We start from the raw sequence: 22566 nt of genomic DNA on the forward strand, positions 1-22566 counted from the left end.
TGTCTTTCGGGTGAGACGTAATTGTAATTGTCTCTGCTCACACACACTAGTCTCTGTAAGTCGCCTGGGATAAAGGCGCCTGCTAAATAAACAAATAATAATTTTAAAAAAAAACACGTCATTAATTTGCATAACAAGAACCAAAAAAGATTAGCCATTGGCGTGATTTCGAACAATCAATGGTCTATCTTTTTTAATTATTACCTCCCGTAGATGAACACACACTAGAAGCAAACTGTAAACGTCGTATGAACTCATGATTCAAAGTTCTGTTAATGCTGTGCTAATACTCATTTAATTTCAGCGAGCATTGTATCGAATTGATCGATGTATCACCAAAACTGTATTGTGTTTGAACCTTATGAATTATGGTTCCATATGACGTTTTGTTTCTATCATGTGTACATCCAAAGTTATTAAACTTTAAAGTTTACAGTTCATTTCTTAATTATTACAAACAGCGCTACTTCCTAGGATCGGAGTAGGACTATATAAAGGATAGGACAGTCAATCCCGTGATGCAGTTCGGTACACAATTACAGGCGCCATTTGTGGAGCCCACTCAGCACTGAATAGATTGCGGCGATGCTGTGTTGCAGCGCCAGGATATACCGGTATTTGTTTTAATAAGAATACAAAATATCGTTAATATAAAGTGACTGGTTGTTATGTATGCGAATTAATGCTTGATTATGCCAAGAAACATTTTGCCAGGGCAAGCGTGAATACGTTAAAAGCATTGCGAGTGCGCTGTTAAAGTGCTCTACGGGCTCCAGACACGCTCAACTGTCTACTAACCCCGCCCACTTGTTGTGACATCATTTTCTTATCCTTCTTTGGGCGACTATGAAGGTATGAAGAGGCAGGGCTCGAGAACGTCACAGGGTTGAATGGAACTATAGACAAGCAGTGTGTTGATCAAGAGTCTGCTGCAGCACATCACTGAGTAGGTAAGCATTAATGTATTAAGTATCTCGATATGCTTTTATTTTATTAACGCTAAAGTCCTAAATCATTATTGAAACTTAAAATATGGCTTTATGATAACTATTTACCTTAATATGTTACTTCCAGGTGAGTGAACCCAGTATTAAATGTATATATTTTCCTGTGTTTATTATTTGGATCTCGACACGTGGTTACAATGTGTTTCGCTGGGATGGATTTAAATGAAAATTGCCTGGCTAGTAGTATATTAATTACTTTATATTTTCTATATAGGAGATAGGGAGTAATACGCGAAGCTGGCTGAGGCCATTTGAATGGTTTATGTTACAGGTACTGACGATTGGGAAGGGCTATAATATAACCAGGGTTGGCGATTTTGTTTAGATATTTTTTTAAAAAAAATTATGGAAAAATGTTAATACCGTAGTTGTAGCTCTACCTCCAAATACTGTACATTTAACGTTCTTAGGATGTTTCAAATGGTGGTTTGTGAATAATGACATACCATCCAAATTGCTCAAAATCTTAAATAAATACATACTTATGACATTTATCATTGTGACATCCTTTAAATGTGAACTGTAATACGATTTGCCTTCTAAATATGCGTTTTAGACTTTTATCGCGGCGATTATTATTACAACCTTCTCAGCATTATTGCATCAGTTTATCGTGTTAACTAAAACATGTGGATTAAAGAACTGATGCAATACTATATCGAGTGTGGTGAGCTGAGTCAGAAGGAAACTGCATTTCCCAGGTACGCACTGCGCGGGGGGGGGGGGGATGTCGTTTCTCTGTCAGGGTTGAAATACACCAACACAGTGTAACAATTTTTTTATTTTTTTTTGGTTCCTGGGTAGTAAGTGTTATTTCCTAATTGCTTATGCCTCAAAAGTATAGAAAATGGATATTATTCCCCACAAACTTTGCTTTTGTGACCAGGACAGTGATATTTTGAAATTTACCTATTTTCCAGAACATTCCAGATAGATTCAGTACTGAGTAAACTTGGAGTAACTTCTAGAACTTTCTAGAACTTTCCAGTAATATAAATAGTAGTATAAATACAGGGGCCTTAAGCCCACCAGTTCAGTTTAGTTCCAGCTGCCTAAGTGGATACATATCTGCATTTTTCTGAGATGGCATCAAGGTCATAGGGGACTTCAAAATGGTGGCATTCCTGATGGGTCTCCAAGGCGGATTTACCAAGTTTCCCTGATATCTTTGCCTTTGGGACAGCAGGGACACCAAGGCGCACTATCACAGGCGGGACTGGCAACAGCGGACCGAGTTCTCTGTGGGGAGGAACAATGTCAAGTGGGAGCCACTGGTGGACCCCCGGAAGGTGCTGATGTCACCACTGCACATCAAATTGGGCCTTATGAAACAATTTGTCACAGCTCTAGATAAGGAGTCGGCAGCCTTCAAGTTGGCAGTCTTCAAGGTTTGGGACTTCCTGGGCAATCACAAGGCCGAAAACTATGTGGAGCTGGTTGAGACTCTGGTGAAGAACTACGGCACAATGGGCTGTAGGATGTCCCTCAAAGTCCATATCCTTGATGCTCATCTTGATAAATTCAAGGAGAACATGGGAGCGTACTCGGAGGAGCAAGGCGAGCGCTTCCACCAGGATATACTGGACTTTGAACGCCGCTACCAAGGACAGTATAACGAGAACATGATGGGAGACTACATTTGGGGGCTGATTCGTGAAAGTGATTTACAGTATAATCGTAAATCTCGAAAAACTACTCACTTCTAAATCTTTTGTAGTCATTTTTGTATTACTTTAGTATAAATACATGTTAATTTGGATTCATATGTTGTTTTTTTCTGACTTTATGTGAACGAAAAGACACAAATTCGCCCGTTTTCTCATTGAAATAGGTAAATTTCAAAACATCACTGTCCTGGTCACAAAAGCAAAGTTTGTGGGGCATAATAGCCATTTTCTATACTTTTGAGGCATAAGCAATTAGGAAATAACACTTACTACCCAGGAACAAAAATTGTGTTACATAGTGTTATTATTGTTATTTTTATCTTGACTATCTTTTCTCGTACTTATTACATCAGTACAACCGATATTCACCTTTGAGTAACGTACAAAAAAAAAAAAAACACTACACAGGGTGGTAAAGAATAAAAATGCTTATTTCAATCTTAGTTTCTGCTTGCTCGTTCTTTCATCAATCAGTTACTAACTGTATGTTTTTTTTTTAATTTATTAGGAAAGTAAAGTTTCCATTGGGAGTCGGGATTATTACTAAATAATTGTAACGTTATTATTAAACTATTTTGCCTCTCTTTCCTTTTATAAGTGTTACGAAGAGAGTCTTAAAAGAATACATTTATTTTTGTATGACTTGTTTGTAAATAGTAGCCTATTAATAACACAAGGACAAAAAACACTAGATGTTATTTTTTTGGCTGACTTGCTTTGTAAATTAGTATTACTAACAAAAGGACAAATCCAAAAAATTAAGGCAACGTCTCATTGGGCGGATCCAGGGGTATATATACTGATAAAGGGTGTGTCATTCTGAGTATAAGACAAGGCTGTGCTGATGTCATAACTAGTTAACACTAGAAGGGCCGGAGATATACTCATACCTAGAAGCCCCGCAGCAGTCTTTCTGACGGCTGTATTCAAAACACTAAATAGTAAAACGAACGGAGAAACAGTGGGATGTAATAGTGTTTATTTATTTTTTGAGTACCTTACATAAACATCTGAAAAACCAAAGCTTCTAGTGTTAAGTGTGTAAGGGGATTTTCACTCTTATGCACTTAAATGTGACAGTGCTGATGCAATAATGATGTGAATGATGTAATAATAATTGCCATGATGAAACTCCAGAAAGTCTTTTTGGAAGGCAAAACATATTCTAGTTGTATTCAAAGCTTGAACAGTTATCTTCACAATAAAGTAGATTGCAGAGTGGCACAAGTAGGCATTCACAGGCCATACCATACCATAAAATATACCATCTTAAATATACCTCTTCTCTAGAGGTCTGCTGCCCAGTTCCTCACCCCTGGCAGGTGAACTGCTCTTACTGGAAGGAGGTGTTCATGAGTTCATAGTAAAAGTTTCCAGGCAACACGATTGAGACCAAGAGACCGGAGATAGCCCTGGTGGTTGATGGAAGCCACCACTGTGGTGTTGTCCATGTGGATCAACACATGTCTCCCTTGTATCTCCTGGGAAAAGTGCTGCAAGGCCAGATGACCTGTCTGCAGCTCCAAAACATTTATGTGTAGAACCTCCTAGGGGGTTCCCACACGCCCTGTGCCCCAGGCAATTCCAGACAGTGCCCCAACTTAGTTTGGAACTGCTTTTCTCCTTGTTTCCACTACGAAAGAGCTTCCATATAGTGATGAGACACTGTGAGCAGTCGGTGCTGGTCAACGACAGGGTTAAGGACCCTGCAGTTGAGCCAAGCTTGGAGAGAGCGCATTTGTAAGAGCCTTAAAAGAAGGATCTGAGATCCTGCTAGCATCAGGCCTAGAAGTCTCTGGAATGTCAGTATCCTCACCGCTGTGTTGGGCTGATAAAGCTCCAAGCAGACAGGTAGCCTCTGGATTCTGTCGTCCGACAGAGTGGCGATTATGCTTGCGGAATCGAGGCTTATGCCGAGATACAGTCCTTTGAGGGTGTCGGCTAACCGAGTGGTTTACCGTGAGGCCTAGCCATTGGAGGTGGCTGGTGACTAGTCCTGTGTGCAACACTGCCTTTTTTACATGACTGAGGGAAACTATAGCTTTTAAAAAATATTTCTACCCTTTGAAGTAGAATCATATGATTTCTTCACCTGTATACTTGAGTTAATAATGAAGCAGTAAATGTTACATTGATTTTCCACTGCAATTACTATCATTTTTAGATGTTATTTCATTTGTGATCTTTATTGTGTTTAAGTGAAGTGGTGTAGAACCTTGACAGGTGCCCTATAATGTAAATCCCCTTATTCCTAGTGTTGTAATTAACTCAAGGCTCATGATACAGTCCACTGTTGCACATATTGCAATTGTTTATGATTTTAATTTATTGCCTTAGATTTTCTAATGCCATTATGTTTTTTTTGTTATTATTATTTTGTGTTTGTGGGGTAGTTGTTTAATTAAGAATATGAACTACAAAGAGCTAGCAATAACAGATGACATTTATCAAATGCTCTACATGTTGAAAGGGATTGACAATACATCCAGGGGAGTTTAATTTTATACTTTGTTTTCTTCACAGATAATTAGATTTCTGAGATCTGAATAATCTTGTGTGACCATGTGTGGGATTTGGGCCCTCTTCGGCTGTGACAAGAGCTTCGATGTCCAGTGTTCAAACATTATGAAGGTTGCACACAGGGGGCCTGATGCGTTTCGATTTGGAAATGTCGACGGCTTTACCAAGTGCTGGTTTGGATTCCATCGACTTGCAATTGTTGACCAGTTGTATGGCATGCAGCCTTTGCGTCTGCAGAAATTCCCTCATCTCTGGCTGTGTTACAATGGAGAAATTTATAACCATAAGCAGGTAAGGAATTAGATTTGTCAATTCAAAAGTATAGCATGTAAGAATTTAGAAAAAAACTCTACAACATTCACTTGTTAGTAATATTAATGTTATGATAAAGACTAACCATTGTTTTGAGGTAAAAAAAGCATTAATAGAAGTAAATTTCTTTCTTTAAATGAAACATCTCAACTTGAAGACAGTTTAATTAAGGGACGAAATGTTATTGCACTGAAGCCAGCAAGCAAATAAGAGTCGAATTTACAAAGTTGCCTCTGCTACACCTCACTGCTCATTTCAGTAAAACAATATGTTTGTTAGCAGTAAACTGAATGCACTGTATTGTACTTTATATACATTCATTTTAATTCATTTAAAACAAAAACATTTAAGGAGCACATGTTTATAGGAGTCCAAATTTATCTGTAAAGGCTGCTTTTCAAAATAGTTATACGGAGCACAGAAATCTCTCATTTTTATTTTTTATAAAGGGTTTGTCGACTAGGCACATTTGTCAATGTATTTATTCCAGAGTGTAATTAAGTAAAGTTCTGTGTGAATGAAACATATTTCCATTGACAGCTCATTTTAGGTCAAAGATGTTAATAAGTGTTTTGCAGGGGTTTCGCTGTCGCTCCTCACTCTCGTAATTTGCGAATGTTTTTTGAAAGTGACGAAAAAAAAAAAATTGTGGAATCGTCACTCGTGACGATCGTTTCTGTTTGTACTATAACAAAAATCCCTTTTGTTAAAGTCACACACAACGTCTCTTTCTTCAGAAGAAGGGATCGCTAAACCATCAGCGCCTCAGCCTCTCGATTCATTGACTTTGCAACGTTCTCATCGCGTGGTAGACGACGTAAATGCAGTCAGCCAATCAGCGCCTCAGTTTAATGATGCGTGTCAGTTACCATGGTAACCCAGACCGCTTTATGAGGCTGTACTAGGTGCTGCTGTAACTTTCAGCCTCACATGATTCTTTGCAACCTGACAGCTTCTGCTGCTGCGCTTTCACGATTACAGAGAGTTCTGCTCAAACCTTTGCATCCGCAGTGTTCGCGCCATTGCGCCAATGCCCCGCTGAAATAAAAAATGTCCCGTTGAAATTCTCTTAACACGCCCGTGTGTCCACCTTCCCTGACCAGACGCAATCAATACCCATACGCAGTATATGAATGCATTTTGTATTACCATGACATGTCTGACGACAGGCTAATCTTTTTTACTTGTTTGTTTACACTTGCGTTTTCATAATTAAACTCCTGTGTTTTATTCTCCAGTCCAGTAGAATGCGCTCACACCCTCCCTGGTTACAGGCAGTTTCATAGTAAAGCCTGGACGACAACATCAGGCTTGTTGACAACATAGCCCGGCGCAAATATAACCTTGTATCCCTGATACACCCGACCATTACTTCTGGAAGAATAAGTAATAAGCTTCGGCAGTGACTGCTGAAATATAGGTTATTATAATTGTGCTTAAAAATACTGTGTGCAGAAGATTTGTGAACCGAAAACGCATCATTAACTACAAAAAAAAAAAAAAAAAGCCGACGGTAAAGTTATAAAATATGTGAAATGTATCTTTTCTATGACCAAAAATGCTAAAATTCAGGGCCAAAATTATTCCGTATGTGTTAAGCACCAACTGTCTCTTGACCATTTCGCCAGTAGGCCTATCGAGCATGATAAAACGGCACTGTATATATGCCTGCAATACATCTTGCATTGAGAAAACACCACTGGAATCGGAACGGAATAAAGGAAATTATTATGTTATACAGTTCACGTGCAGCATGGTTTTGGTAAGTAGCATTTTCTAAACTATATAATTATGTGCAGTATTAAAATAATTTAAAAACAGCAAATCCACAAAACCGACGAAATACATAGTGTATATTTGACATTTTATTTGTAGTGTTCTGTGTAACACGCCTATCGTTTAACCTGAAGCAGATATACGCGTTTATCATATTATCAACAACACCAACGTGTGTTGTAAAAATAAAGCAACAATTGTTTTGAAAACTGTCCAAAATATTTACTTGGTGGCCAAGAATGAAAAATGTCAATCAACATTTAATCGCTAACACCAGACTGATGTGCTGTGACAGAGCGTTCAGTGCCCACACGACTAATTTACATAGTAAATATGTACATTTTAAATATTGTTTAAATGTAATATAAACAGTTGGGCGGTTACTGCAGTCTGTCTGGGATTAAAAACTAAAAGCATAGTCTTTAACTCATTTTATTTCCTGTGTGCGTTCATGCCTGCAAGTCGATATTTATTTGTTTTAATGACTCGATTAAAGTTTATGGTAACTTAAGTATTATTGGTTCATTTCAAAATACATAATGTATGGCCAGTCAGAAACCGTCTAGTTTGACATGCCGTTACGTCTGGTGTGAGCGTAGTAAGAGTTTTTAGCTTTCAATCCAGTGAAAAAATGTGGAATGTTTGCTCAATACCAGTACATTACTAGCAAAGGGCGATCAAGACGAAATACCATCAAAGATTAAAAACGCCAAAAATGTCTTGCGACTGAAGCTCTCTCCAATTTCCCTGCCATCATCAGTGATTTGTGTGGTAACAAGCAGGGACATCCATCACACTGATACTAGGTAAGTGTTTTATTATTATTTTTTAATTAGCATCAGTACTGTACGTTTTAGTCACCAATAATTTAAAAATGCCACTAATATGTTTTCATATTGAGGTCAGCTGTCAAGATGCGTGGATAGTGAACTTTTCTTTGCCTTCTTTTCTATAACTTTATCATCAATATAAATACATGACTGCGGTAAACTTGTGCGCGCGAATTAAAAAAACAAAACTGTTAGCCAATACTGTAAAATGTCGCAGAAGAAAATCCACTCGTTTTTTCAGCAAGAGTGAAATAGAACAAACAGAACAACAAGTTGTAGAAGGTGAAGACTTGGATTCGGAACACCAGAAAAAAAACGAACAAACAACGCTCACAAGCATCAGATAAAAGAAAAAGAAAAAGAAATCAAGCAGCAAAGTTTCAGCCTTATTGCAAAACTCTGTTTCCATGGGTTGTATATAATATTCTAACACTGTTTTTTTTTTTTCTTTTTATTGTAAAAAGACATACATGGTATAAGTAATTCATAATGCATTCTGTGTCTGTATGTAGCTTTTCAGGACAAAAAAATCTGGTTCTTGAGTTTTAATGTTCTAAAACTTTACAGCTGTAAATTACCAATTTATTTAAACTGTAGAGCATTATTAAAATGGTTTAATTAAATAATTGTTTTGGTCAATACAGTGATTTAAGGTATAACATAAAAAAAACAGGATTCATAACACCCTTGAAGACTTGAGCTGTGCGCCAGTAGTGTCCACTGAATATCTGGAGTGACTAATGTTTTTAGAAAGTATTAGTCACTAGTGACTACAAAAATCTAGAACCCAGGGGAAACCCTGGTGTTTTGTTACTAGTTTTGTAACTGTAACAGTTAGGCGTAAAGACCTTGAAATCGGGGTCATTATGTATTTTATAATAAACAGATTATTTACTGTTCTATCCTTGTGCAGCTAATTTTTTTTACTATAGCTTATCTTTGGAAACAGTCCAGAAAGGTTTCAAGAATAGCAAACCTTACTTAACTAACCAAACCAGTTTTATTTGAAATAATTAAGCACAATTTAATGTATTTTGCACCATTTCTTTTTTTTTTTTTAAAGGTAAAGAAGCACTTCAAATTCGATTTTCAGACTGAAGTCGATGGAGAGATCATTATTCACCTCTACCAGATGTGTGGAATAGAGCAAATGACTCGCATGTTGGACGGGGTGTTCGCCTTCATCCTCCTGGACACAGCCAACCGGAAAGTGTTTTTGGGAAGAGATACTTATGGGGTCCGTCCCATGTTTAAACTGCACACAGATGATGGTGTTCTTGCTGTGTGCTCTGAGGCAAAAGGTACATTTATTTGTGTGTTTACTTTGTTTCTAAATGCAAACAATTTGGTAAAATATTATCTTAATAAAAATGATGCATGTGAAGCATGCAGTGTGATGTGATGAAGGTTAAAGCTCTAAAGCTTTTTAATAGTTCATGCTCAAAAACATGAATTCCATGTATTTGTCCAAAATAACAGATACAGGGCTTAACATCAGCTTGCTGCAAGACTAACATGTTCCAGAAAGTTACAAAAATGCTGGTTGGATCTACTGATAAAATGTGTTGAACTCGTATGGACTATTGGTATATAGGGGAACCTCAATAACAAAAATAAATAAATACATACAAAAAAAGATAATTCTACTGGCGAGAGCCTTGCACTGTCCCTGCAGAATTCATATTATTATTATTATGATTATTGTAAATGTACTGGGACATGTGGGTGAGTAGGGTAGCCTGTTTCAGGTTTAGTACCAGTATTCTGAATGTACTGTACTAAACATTTTGATTGGATTATTTTTATGTCCTTAATGTGCTGGATTTTAGTGCCGTTCGCAGACTACCATAAGGATCAGAATTGCTGTGTATTGCGGAAAACTTGTGTGTATTGTATGTGTGTACTAAGTTTATAATAAATATATATGCTGTCAAATTCATACTGTTATTATTTAAACAGCAGTGAAAAACATCAGTTTATCCATTGTGAGTCAGTAGTTGGTTCAGACAATTTAACAACAATGCTGGATTGTTTTTTGGATGATGATGATAATAATAATAATAGCAGCATCAGTAATAATAAAAAAAAAAACTTAAATGAGATGGATACAGTGACTCATTCATAAATATATATATATATATATATATAGTCAGGCTCCCAAGTGTCACATCCAGTAAAGGTGTGGAGTGCAGGATGTGCCCTATAGCCTGGAGATAGCCTAGATTCAAACCTGCGATGTCCAATTGGCCGAGCGCCGCCCGGGTAGGGAGGGCAATCCACGGTTCACCACGCACCAGCAACCCCTGTGGCTAATAGGGCGTCTGCTGGTCTGCAGTGGAGCCATTCAGATCTGTGTTGTCCTCCGGCACAATAGGTCTGGTGTCTTCGCTGTGGATCAGCAGTGCGAAAAATGGGAGGTTTCAGAGGACGTGTCTCAGCCTCCGTTTCCCAACGACCAAATTAAAAAAAATTAATTATATATATATATATATATATATATATATATATATATATATATATGCAGTCAAATGTTTAGCAAATAATACATGGATAGGACACAGCACTGTATTATGGAATGTTGGAATTAAACCAAAAAAGTTGTATTTATTTGTTTAACACTGTCTGGGTTTTTGCTTTGTTTCCCTTGCTTTTTTAATTATATTTATTTGGTGGCCAAATGGGGCAAGCTGCATTTGTGGTTCTTCAACACAACTAAAAAACTTTGTAAACCCAGTTTAAGAAAGCTGCATGATATCAGTAGTTGCGTAAGGCCAAATTGGAACACAGACAAACATTTAAAAATATACCTGCCTTATTTTAATATGAATAAGGTAATTTGCATTTGGAAGGAGCATTTCTCTCCCTAAAAGAAAACTACATAGAAACCCAAATTACCTGAAAAGGTACTACCAGAATAGCGTGAGTAATATTTTGGTCGTTCCACCAAGCTTTGGGATAGATCAGAGTTGCTTGAACCAGTTCATAATGTCAGAGTTATTTCAAGTGAACTGTGAAGATAGGATACAGCACAGCAAGGTCCAATACATCTTACAGGTATGGTTTACATTATATGGATGTGATACTGGCTCTTTAATGTGTTATTATACTCTTTTTCTAGGGCTCATTAACATTGGCCATTCAATGTCTACGACCCCTCAAATAACCCCGTTTCCCCCGGGCCACTATGAAGTGTTTGATATAAAGGAGGACCAGAAAGTGAAATTTGTGGAGCGCTCCAGATTTCACAGCTGTAAAGACGAACCACTGCATACCATCTATGACGGCTTACCCAAGCTTCCAACAGGTATTAATTTATAATGTTGATATACGGTAATGATAAAAATACATCTCCTTCATTAGTTACAAGTACCTTACCTGAATTAGGGTTTTACCAGAATCTTTCCTCTAATCCCTGAATAGTCATTTTAGCTGCATGGTAATTTCACACTTTCTGTAAATATGCAACATTATAAACAAAGAGAATTTCCATTATGAATATAAAGACGCATTACATCATGAGTGAAATTATATTAGTAACGCAGAATGCACTTAACTGTATTGATATGTTTGTTTTTTCTCCTTAATATAAATAATGATTTGGCAAACAGTATCTCCATTGCACCAAAATAAAAGGCAAATGTTTTAAATTAAGTTATTTTTTATTTTTTTTACATGCAGATTTTCAATTGGAGACTGTTACAAGCAATATCCGTATCCTGTTCGAAAATGCAGTAAGGAAGCGCTTGATGGCTCATAGGAGAATCGGCTGTCTTTTGTCAGGTATAACTTATTGAAAACTGTAATAAATATTTTAACAGAATGCTTCTACAGGTGGAATTCATGGTCTTGTAGGCCTTTTTACAAAAAGGTGAAATGTGTTGGTGAGTCACGCTTGTTTTCTAAGTCAGTGTGATCACTGCACAATTGCACCGTAGTTTAAACCTGCCAACCTAAATGATCAGATTACACCTTCTCCATCCTCTAACCAGCACTCCAGACAAGGTTGTGGGTCTGGGAATAGCTTAACCTCAAAATTGAACACTGAAAGAGTCAAATGTATTTTTCAGGGGGAAAATGCAACATTACCTTAGTCATAACTTGATAAATACTGTACAATATTTAATGGTAATGGGGTAGGCATTAAAAAAGAGCCTTCCATTTTAACTGCAATGTTACTTTGAGCTACTGTACAACCATGCCTGTGTTCTACAAGGTTCTTTATATGTGCAGCGCATTTTTTTCGAGGTATCACACTGACTGCAAATTAATTGTTACTTATATTTTAACATTAAATTAAACTTAAACTCGGTGAACATGTTAACTTCAGTATAAAGCCACACAGATAAATAAACAAACTAAGGAAATGCATTAATAAGTTATAAAACAGTTTGTTTAATATTATAGGAACCCTTTTTTTTTTTTTTTAACGGTTGCCTCTGACGGTGTTCCAGTTCGATTTAGCAGGACAGGGGTGTTTACTATTGTAGCTGTTCTTACTGTGATTGGTTGCAAAGACAACAAGGCTAGCCAGAGACTGGATAATGTTTTTTTTTGTTTGTGTGTACAGTTTCCTAGTAACTGAAGACATTGCATTCTGGGAGATGTAGTTGTTAGTGGAAGTTTTAGGAGGGGGCAAACAAGCACTGCAGCACAATTGCACTGCGTGAGGTACACAGCTTATCTGGACCGCTGCCTTGAACTTACAACTTCAATTTGTAAGTGTCCATTTGCAACATATAACATTTAAAATAGATGGACACTCTGTGCTCCTATTTGATTTATTGATTATGAATTGGAAAGCCAGCTCCTTTTTTATACAAGCTTTAGGTAAGTGTAAGACAGATCGGCTATGAATTCTTCAGGGAATTAACCAGGATGGAAAAAAACGTATCACCACATGTAGACAGGGATAATTAAATCTTTAATAATAGATTTAGTTTAGGACAAAGGCCAACCCTGCAGGTGCCTGAGCTCGCTAACTTCGCACAGCCAGGACGTGCACCTGCGCTCCTCCCCTGACTGTGTTACTCACCCTGCACACCACACAGCCAGGACGTGCACCTGCGCTCCTCCCCTGACTGTGTTACTCACCCTGCACACCACACAGCCAGGATGCGAGCCTGCGCTCCACTGACTGTGTTGCTCACCCTGCACACCACACAGCCAGGACGTGAACCTGCGCTCCTCCCCTGACTGTGTTGCTCACCCTGCACACCACACAGCCAGGACGTGAACCTGCGCTCCTCCCCTGACTGTGTTACTCACCCTGCACACCACACAGCCAGGACGTGAACCTGCGCTCCTCCCCTGACTGTGTTGCTCACCCTGCACACCACACAGCCAGGATGTGAACCTGCGCTCCTCCCCTGACTGTGTTGCTCACCCTGCACACTACACAGCCAGGATGTGAACCTGCGCTCCTCCCCTGACTGTGTTACTCCCCCTGCACACCACACAGCCAGGACGTGAACCTGCGCTCCTCCCCTGACTGTGTTACTCACCCTGCACACCACACAGCCAGGATGTGAACCTGCGCTCCTCCCCTGACTGTGTTACTCACCCTGCACACTACACAGCCAGGACGTGAACCTGCGCTCCTCCCCTGACTGTGTTGCTCACCCTGCACACCACACAGCCAGGATGTGAACCTGCGCTCCTCCCCTGACTGTGTTGCTCACCCTGCACACTACACAGCCAGGATGTGAACCTGCGCTCCTCCCCTTACTGTGTTACTCACCCTGCACACCACACAGCCAGGATGTGAACCTGCGCTCCTCCCCTGACTGTGTTACTCACCCTGTACACCACACAGCCAGGACGTGAACCTGCGCTCCTCCCCTGACTGTGTTGCTCACCCTGCACACCACACAGCCAGGACGTGAACCTGCGCTCCTCCCCTGACTGTGTTACTCACCCTCTACACCACAAAGCCAGGATGTGAACCTGCGCTCCTCCCCTGACTGTTACTCACCCTGCACACCACGTGGCTGTGTTGTTACCAGGTGAGCCAATGGGGGACCAATGGAATTTTTGTGTTCATTGTCTTACGCTGTATTTGGTGTATGTTGCCCCACATGTATCTTACCATTGTTTTTTTGCCCCCACGTGTGTTACCAGAACAATCCCCGCTACCATTGCTGCCCTAGTGGTGGGCCTGTACCACTGCTTCAAGTTGCAATCTCATTGTAAATAAAATCTGAGCGCCGGTGCAACATTTACAATCCCTCTGTCTCACGCAGCGGATTCACACCCATTTTACAACTACTAAACAGCACCTGGATTAAATGTCTGAGTTGTTTCCAGTTTGGTAGCTTTACTGGTGCATTCTTCCTTTCTTAAAAAGCATTCTAATGAAGACTCATCTATCCCACAGTTCTCAGCTGACACACTGTCACAGTCTACAGTTATTGTGATGATAATAAATTAGGGGTAAATTTCCCGAGCTTCAATTACATAGTGGTTAATCGATGCATCAAATTAGAACCCAGTTTGAAGTCTCCTGTTACCGGTTTGCATTAAAACTGAGTGTGAGAGAGTGCGCTTCTTTTAGTTCTAGTACGATAGATTAGCGCGTTGCTAGGACACACACTTTAGGCCTCTACATTCGAGTTGGACAGAAGTCAGAAGTAGGCCTATTGTATTCATGTTTTCTTAAATTAAAAATGTTGGGTTAGGCCTATTGTATTCATGTTTTCTTAAATTAAAAATGTTGGGTTTTAAATCTGTTAGATCTACCAATCACCTTATTTTGTTTCAAAGCGTGTTGTGTTTGGATTATATGGCAATATCATATAAAAAGAAGCTGAATTTAGTATGACAGTTAAATTAGTCAGGATTTGTGAGATTAATTCAAATTCTTTGCTTTTGGACATAAAATGTTAATAGTAATGAACAGCCATAGTTCAGACAGAAATTACTTGTGTTAAAATATAGTATTTTTTATTATTACAATATTAGAGACATCTGATGGCAACACAAGCATATTCTTTTCAGTTTAACTCAAGTCCTTTGTATTTCTTTTCTAGAATCAGAAGTGTTGAATGTAAGTTGTGCCTTTTTGTTTAACTGCACAACAGTGTTTTTAGTTATTGGATCTTCTGTTAAAAACTAATGTTCTTTATTTTAAAAAATAAAATGTCAATGCATCGATTATCATTGATAAGTACGATAATCAAATACGAACGATAGAAGTAAAGAACACTTGTTTTTTGTTTTTTTTCATGATAGGGGGCTTAGACTCTAGCCTTGTTGCTGCACTTCTGCTGAAACTTTCTCATGAAGATAACTTCCAATATCCGGTCCAGACTTTTGCAATAGGAACAGAAGACAGTCCTGATGCGTGTGCAGCTCGCAAGGTCAGTTGGATTTCAAGTGGATAAGTAATTGTGGAAGGGTGGGGGTATTCACTGACACAGGAGACAGAGGATTTTATTTGGAAACACCGCACAAGTGCCCAGATTTATTTATTTTTCTTATTAATTGTTTTATTTAGTTTAGCCCGCAGAGGGCGCTGTTGTCCGTGGTCTGGATACTGCCGACAGTAAACCAGGACCACGGGGTTACCAACACAGGTGTCCAACTCCGTGCACCTTCAAGTGCTCAAAAGTAATAATGAAAACAGAAGGCGAAAGAAAAAGGGAAAATAAAACACAGTAATAAAACTACAAACAAAAGTGCTGCTTATGCAGTGCCCCCACTGCCGCTAAGCCGGTCAGCACGGGTCTCCGTCCTACACTCAGCTGTGCTTATACATTGGGGTTGGCCAGGGTTCCCCGTATATCTACACACGTCCCCTTGGGTAGGTAATTATTTATTTTACTTTGTAAATTATTTTTACAGAAGGCTGTCCCCTCAGTCGGGCTCGCCTGCTCCTTGTTTCACGCTGGACTCCTCTGCCAGCGACCCTGTATTTCCCCCAACACGGCCACCCGAGCGCACAACCAAGCCAGATCTTATTGGCCGAGCAGTCTCCCAAGACCCGCCCCCCAGCCACTCAGAGAGAGGGAAAGCACACACACCCTCTTCCCCCCCCCCCCTCTCCGTGTCATCGCCATGACCGACAGGCGGATCCCACGAGACTGCTGCCCTCTACCTGCAGTAATACGAATGTGCCAGACAGTCAGTCCAGATCTCCCCTGTTACAGTAATAAACATTAGGAGTCTCACCTAAAATTCAACATTTGTGTTCTGTTTTTACAGTTTAGGTTCCAGATGTCAGATGTCTCTGACTTTATTTTAGAGATCTGTTCTTTACCACACTTTTAGAGAATAATTACATCATGCATTAGTCAGGCAATGTTTACAGAAGACAAATTACCTTTTTAAGTGTCTATCCAGCGAAATTAATATATATATATATATATATATATATATATATGTATGTATTTTTTTACTTTCACCATATGTTCCCCGCGGGTCCCAGAGTATGATAAAACCATTGGTAGTTTTTTAGTAGTTGGTTATTTTTTTTATTGAGCTCCGTTCAGCTGATTTCTGTACCTTCAGCCACTTCCTGATTTAGAAAACTCCTCTTGGGAGATGCCAGCGAGGCGCGAAGGGGAACGCAGGCAGGCAGATTTGGAAAATGCCAAGTTTTACAAACAAATGTCTGCAATTTTAATTGTTAGTCCTATTATAAATTATTTTATTTAACAGATCTTGCAAGAGTCTCAAAGATCACGAAAGTATGACAGTGCAGCAACGTATACCGTAGAGGATAGCATAGAGGACACTACTGAATCAGTTCCACATATACACCTTTTTAAATAGAAAAGACAAAATATATAATAATTTGTTTGAATGAAAAGATTAAAATTAAAATTAAACACAGCAATAAACTAGAACTTAAAACGTGCACTAACTCAAAGTATGCCACAAGCAGTGATTGTCTGAATTTATAATGAATTAATAACGCCATAGCTATTTCAAATAATCAGATTGATAACATTAGGAACTAGAATTGGTCATTTAAAAATGGCTGCCGAACTTACGTTGACTGACATATATAGGTTGAATTACTAGATCAATAATTTATATGTTAATGATTGAATAATCCAGTAAGTCACCTTTGGATAATAAGAATGTTTATAAAAATACTGTGAAACACACTCACCAGTCAGTGTTTTGCGATCTTGAGCTGTCACTCTCCCTTGTTTCAACATCATTTTTTTTTTTTTTTTTTTTGCAAACACTTGCTAGCTCCCTTCGTAGCTATGCAGCTTCTGTTCCACTTCCCTTCCCCTGTGCACATCACATAGGAATGGGAGGAGTTCCATTGCAACCACTGAAGAAGGCTTCCTGTTTACCAAAACGCCGATTTTAAAACTTAATTGTACCGCTTTCCAGCAACGTTTGAGTAAAACGGAACATTGGAGTTTGTTTTGGGTTATGTAAAGTTATTTTTTATTAGATGTACAAATTGCTGGAAGGACACTTTAAGCAGAAGACAAAACTAAACATATCTTAAAGAGGCTGTGCACTATTCACACAAATATGGCAACCACAAAAAACAGGGTTATGCGTTTTATAGTAAATTGTACTGTATTCAAAAAACTTGCCATGTAGGCCCAACCACAGGTGTTTTCTGTATTTTGTATGTTATGCATTTTGTATTACATATCAGTAAATAGCAACTACAGTACAGTTAAACTAGTACTTACACAGTCCACAGTCATCACCTTTTGCAGATAGCTGTGCAGTAGCTATATTTATTATTGTCTATTACAGGTTGCAGCTCACATTGGCAGCGAGCATCATGAAGTGCTTTTTACACCTGAAGATGGCATTAAGGCCATAGAAGAGGTCATTTTTTCTTTAGAGACTTACGACATCACAACTGTGAGAGCATCTATTGGTAAGTTGTTTATTTAAATTAGGCTGTGTGACAATACATTTAGCTTTTTTGTGGAAGAAGTTGCTTTGCTGAAATACTATTTCTAAACACCACTTCTTCTACAACTGTGTTTTCTCTGCAGCCATGTATCTGGTGTCCAAGTACATTAAAGAGAAAACGGATTCCGTGGTTATTTTCTCTGGGGAAGGCTCAGACGAGCTCACACAGGGTTATATTTATTTCCACAAAGTAAGTCATGTGACATTTTTATTACCCCCAAATACCTTCAGCATACATTGACGTGTGCTAGATTCTCAAAGCTAGTTATTCCTAATTGGCATTAGGGCACTATTTTTCTGAAACTCATAAATTACAATTCTAAAATGTAGATAAACTACCTAGGGCTGTGTGACAGGGTTGCCGGGGCGGTGATGTCAGACCAGGAAGTGAATGCAGCACAGAGCAAAGTAAAAGCTTAAACCAAAAACAAATCCACAAAATAACCCAACCTAAACAAATACAGTGCTGGGGCTTCCAGCACTCTTAGCAATTATTTTTTTGTTTCCTTTCACTTAGCTTCTCTCCCGTCTTACTCTCATTCCTCCTCTTAAAAACCCACACCGAACAGGGAGCGCTGCAGGCTTTTATATTGGTCACCTTCTGGATGGGGTTTTGTTAGGATGGGGCTTCCCCATCCACGCTGCCGAACAATAACAAATACGGCTTTTTGCCATCATATTTATACATAAATAACTCGTAACAACAATACAAAGCAAATACAAAATATGCACAGGGACAGGGAGTACCCCGTTGTAAAATAAATAAACAATACATTTTTAAATCATAATACAGTAACTGTAACACTCTCATATGTGTAGGGCTTTTCCTCTGCCCTGCCACAGGCTGTTTAAAAGCTTCCAAAGTAAATGTTTCAGTGGTTTATTTCTTGCTTGGTAACTGGGGGTGATTTTCATTATTAAAAAAGAAAAAATACCAAATGCTGATTTGGAGTAAAGAGCTTTGAGAATCTAGCCCACTGTCTTGTATCCTTGGTCTCCAGAGAAGCCATTTTGATTTCATTGCTCTTTTCGCAGGCACCATCTCCCAAAGAAGCTGCAGAGGACAGCGTGCGCCTTCTTAACGAGCTCTACATGTTTGATGTCCTCCGTGCAGACAGAACCACAGCTGCTCATGGGTATGATGTTTGCCATATTAACTGAACAGGATCCATTGTTTACAAACATGCTGTCTCAATCATGGAACCAGAATGGCTTCAGATTCAGAATTTATTTTAGGATTATATATTATATGTTGCACGATTTGAACTCCCTTTTGTCTGCAGGTTTTAAAATGAGTCATTTACAGATTATTTCTACTTTTTATTTATTTTATTTATTTATTTATTTTTAATGCTTGTTTCTCATGGCAGCCTTGAACTGAGGGCGCCATTCTTGGATCATCGATTTACTGCATATTACCTGTCATTGCCTGAAGAGCTGAGGGTCCCAAAGGTATTACTTTTTTACTCCTTTCTTTCTTTCTTTCTTTCTTTCTTTCTTTCTTTCTTTATTTTTTAAACATAAGTATTTTCCATTCATTATTTCATTGATGCTTTTATTTTTAACAGAATGGGATTGAAAAGCATCTTCTGAGGGAAGCTTTTAATGACACTGCACTCCTTCCTCAAGAGATTCTGTGGAGAAGAAAGGAGGCGTTCAGTGACGGTGTCTGTTCAGATAAGAAGTCTTGGTATTCTATGTTACAGGAGCACATTGAATCTCAGGTATGTAAATTACATGCCCCTGAATGAAATTAGGAAGCTAAAATCTTGCAAACATAAGTTTGAGTTGGAGTATAAAAATATGAACACTGAGGTCTCTCACATATGTCCAGTGAATAACTATAAGGAGTAAACACACCTAGGGCCATATTACAAATCTCTTGCATCTGTTATACTGTAAATATGTTGGTTTCCCGCTTTTAGCTTTAAAACAACAAAGGGTTACAAATAAATCAAGAAATTCAAACACTAAAGGACTAGGGCTGTAACGAAGGGTACATTTTGACCTTCGAAGGTTCGTCACCATAGCTACTAGTTTTATATTTGATTGAAAATCCTATTTTATAGGCAATCCATATAATTGGAATAAAAGTCACATATAGTTTAAAAAAGTTATATAAAACAGTAATCATGGTTTTTATAATTATTAATAATGTTTTTGTACACGTAGTTGATGCTATTTGCAGTATATAAAGTAAGCTTGCATTGCAGCAGCACCTTTTTGTGGCCAGTTCAAATAACTGCAGCTGACTTAGGCAAAACAAAGCTTTAATTAAGTCACCATTACAAACAGATTATCAGTCAGTCACATTTTACTACTACTAAAAACAACAACAACATGAACTTACGCTTGCGAAGTGACCCCGGAGATTGGTTGTGCCTCCGTCATACATCAAGAGTCACTTGCACAGTTTGCATTCAGCTTTTTTTTTTTTTTTTTTTGGGGGGGGGAATTTTTGTGCTAAATGTCCATACGACCAAACAGCAGAGGGCTTTCGAGACATTTCTTTCAATACAGCTTATGCAATACAACGCTTTGCTGTCGACATGGCGAATGAAGAAATTAAAGTTCAGCACGAGCTGGAGGGGGGCTAGTGTGCCGTTTTCAAAATTAAAATGATTAGTGTTTCATACTTGTACTACCGTAGCACTTCTCTTACACTGTCTTGTACACTAGGTATTCACTACATATTTTACTGAAGCAATACAACCGCTTTGGCATAATATATCCTGCTCCAATGCATGGCAGCGGCACCATATAGAGTTTCTACATATAACTATTTGATAGTGGATTTTAATACAGCAAGTTTTGTTTTGGTAATATACATAATACAAATCTAAAGATTTGTATAATGCATACTATAAAGGACTGATATTGAAACGTGTCCAGTTAGATTCAGCTTTACCTCCTTTTATCATTTTTTTTCTTTTGTTTCTAAAGGTAACGGATGACCAGCTTGAAAAGGCAGCAGAGAGATTTCCGTTCAACGAGCCAAAAACAAAAGAGGGATATTTCTACCGGCAGGTGTTTGAAAAGTTTTACCCTGGCAGGGCGGAGTGGCTGACTCATTATTGGATGCCCAAATGGGTCAATGCCACTGATCCTTCTGCACGCACACTGCCAATTTACAAACAGGAAAATGGAACACCTAATGATGGGGTGGAGGCTGGTGGTATTCATTTAAATCATTTTACAACATAAAGTAATCTTGTGTTACTATTGCGCAAATGGGTTTTCAGCAGATACACAAAGTATATGTTGATATTTTTGAGCTGTTCATTTATGGGGATTTAGTTTGGTAGATTAACATGTAAATTTTTAATAAAGTTAATGGTGATCTTATAGCAACTAAACATGTAGTTATAACAAAATCAATAAAATCCAAATAAATAAATAAAATACAAATGGGAATTGTGTATTTAAAAGCATTTCTTTTATTACTGTTCTTAGTAAAATGTCTCTTTTTGTATTTGTACTGTGCTATTGATTTACCAGACCCTGTACATTGTAATATTCAGTGAACAAATCAAAACAAAGAATAAAAATACATTAAAAAAAAAAAAACAGTTTACATATGTTCAGAATCTATCACATGTACAGATTCCAATACAGTGCTATTAACTCTACTGTTAAGGTATCTGTGCCACAAACAGGAAATCTATTGATTGATTTATTTATTTTCTAATATCCCCTTCTGTTGACAGATTACATAGATGGCGTTTACATGCACAAGTCATGACAGTTTTCCTCACAATGTTTTTTCTGTACTTTTCAGGAAATGTGTTGCTATGCTGTTCTGATTTAGGAAAAAAAGTCATCCTTACCCATGCAGATTACTACATTCATATTCATTTAGGGGAGGGGATATTTAAATATCCGTGTCTGCCTAGTAATTAGGAAAAGAACGACACTTTGTGTTGCCATGAAGATTAAAATAAATTAAAGAAGTCTATAAATGTATGTGGAAAATGTGGGTTACAATACAATAAAAAACGGTATGATCCTTAGGCCTGTATGAATATAAGATTGAGAACAGTGGGATATGTAAAAATACAGACAAGGTTGCTGATCAGCTTCATGCACTGGCAGTTCTATAGGCAGAGTACCAGGCTGAGCATCCTAATGTTCCTGTACACATCTGCCGGTTCCTCTGCTCCGAGAAGCCAGTGACTGCTGGTCTGCAGCTGCGGTAGAAGTGCCAGGTGCAGAATCTGCTTAACACACACACACATTATAATGAAACGTGGATGTCTTGTAATATTATAAACATTCAAACAAAAGTCTTTATTTAAAGCGATACGGTACATTTATGTTGTTTGATAACTATATCCATTATTTATTGCACAATATGCCAATGGATGTAAACAATTAATTCCAGTTCTGTGCGTTGGAAGGTCTTTTGTGGTCTTTCTTGTGTGTGTGGTTTGGTACGGCTATGCTGAAGAATAACTTGAGATTCTGCGAGTTAAACGGGATCTTGACTGCTGAAACCTCGTTAGCCACAAGCAGGCCCACCGAGAGGACGGGGAAGACACGAGACCCTTTGCATTCCCACCACCA

The 22566-nt window shown here is 38.3% G+C and overlaps 1 protein-coding gene across 3 annotated transcripts; it reads left to right on the top strand.

Moving 5' to 3' along the window:
- Window positions 1-559: 559 nt before the first annotated feature.
- On the top strand, window positions 560-21569 carry LOC117399858 (asparagine synthetase [glutamine-hydrolyzing]-like). 3 transcript variants are annotated; one of them, XM_059022008.1, is made up of 13 exons: window positions 560-614; window positions 853-950; window positions 5198-5485; window positions 9176-9413; window positions 11231-11416; window positions 11791-11892; window positions 15340-15467; window positions 17839-17965; window positions 18087-18193; window positions 19039-19139; window positions 19374-19455; window positions 19572-19727; window positions 20947-21569. In XM_059022008.1, the coding sequence occupies exons 3-13, from the start codon at window positions 5237-5239 to the stop codon at window positions 21205-21207; spliced, it is 1737 nt and encodes a 578-aa protein (XP_058877991.1). In that variant the 5' UTR covers window positions 560-614; window positions 853-950; window positions 5198-5236; the 3' UTR covers window positions 21208-21569. The 3 variants fall into 3 exon arrangements, with proteins under 3 accessions (XP_058877991.1, XP_058877992.1, XP_058877990.1); XM_059022009.1 differs by having other exon boundaries at window positions 853-946; XM_059022007.1 differs by having other exon boundaries at window positions 560-950.
- The last annotated feature ends 997 nt before the right edge of the window (window positions 21570-22566 follow it).

Source organism: Acipenser ruthenus, chromosome 4 (assembly GCF_902713425.1).
Source record: "Acipenser ruthenus chromosome 4, fAciRut3.2 maternal haplotype, whole genome shotgun sequence".
Lineage (NCBI taxonomy): Eukaryota > Metazoa > Chordata > Actinopteri > Acipenseriformes > Acipenseridae > Acipenser > Acipenser ruthenus.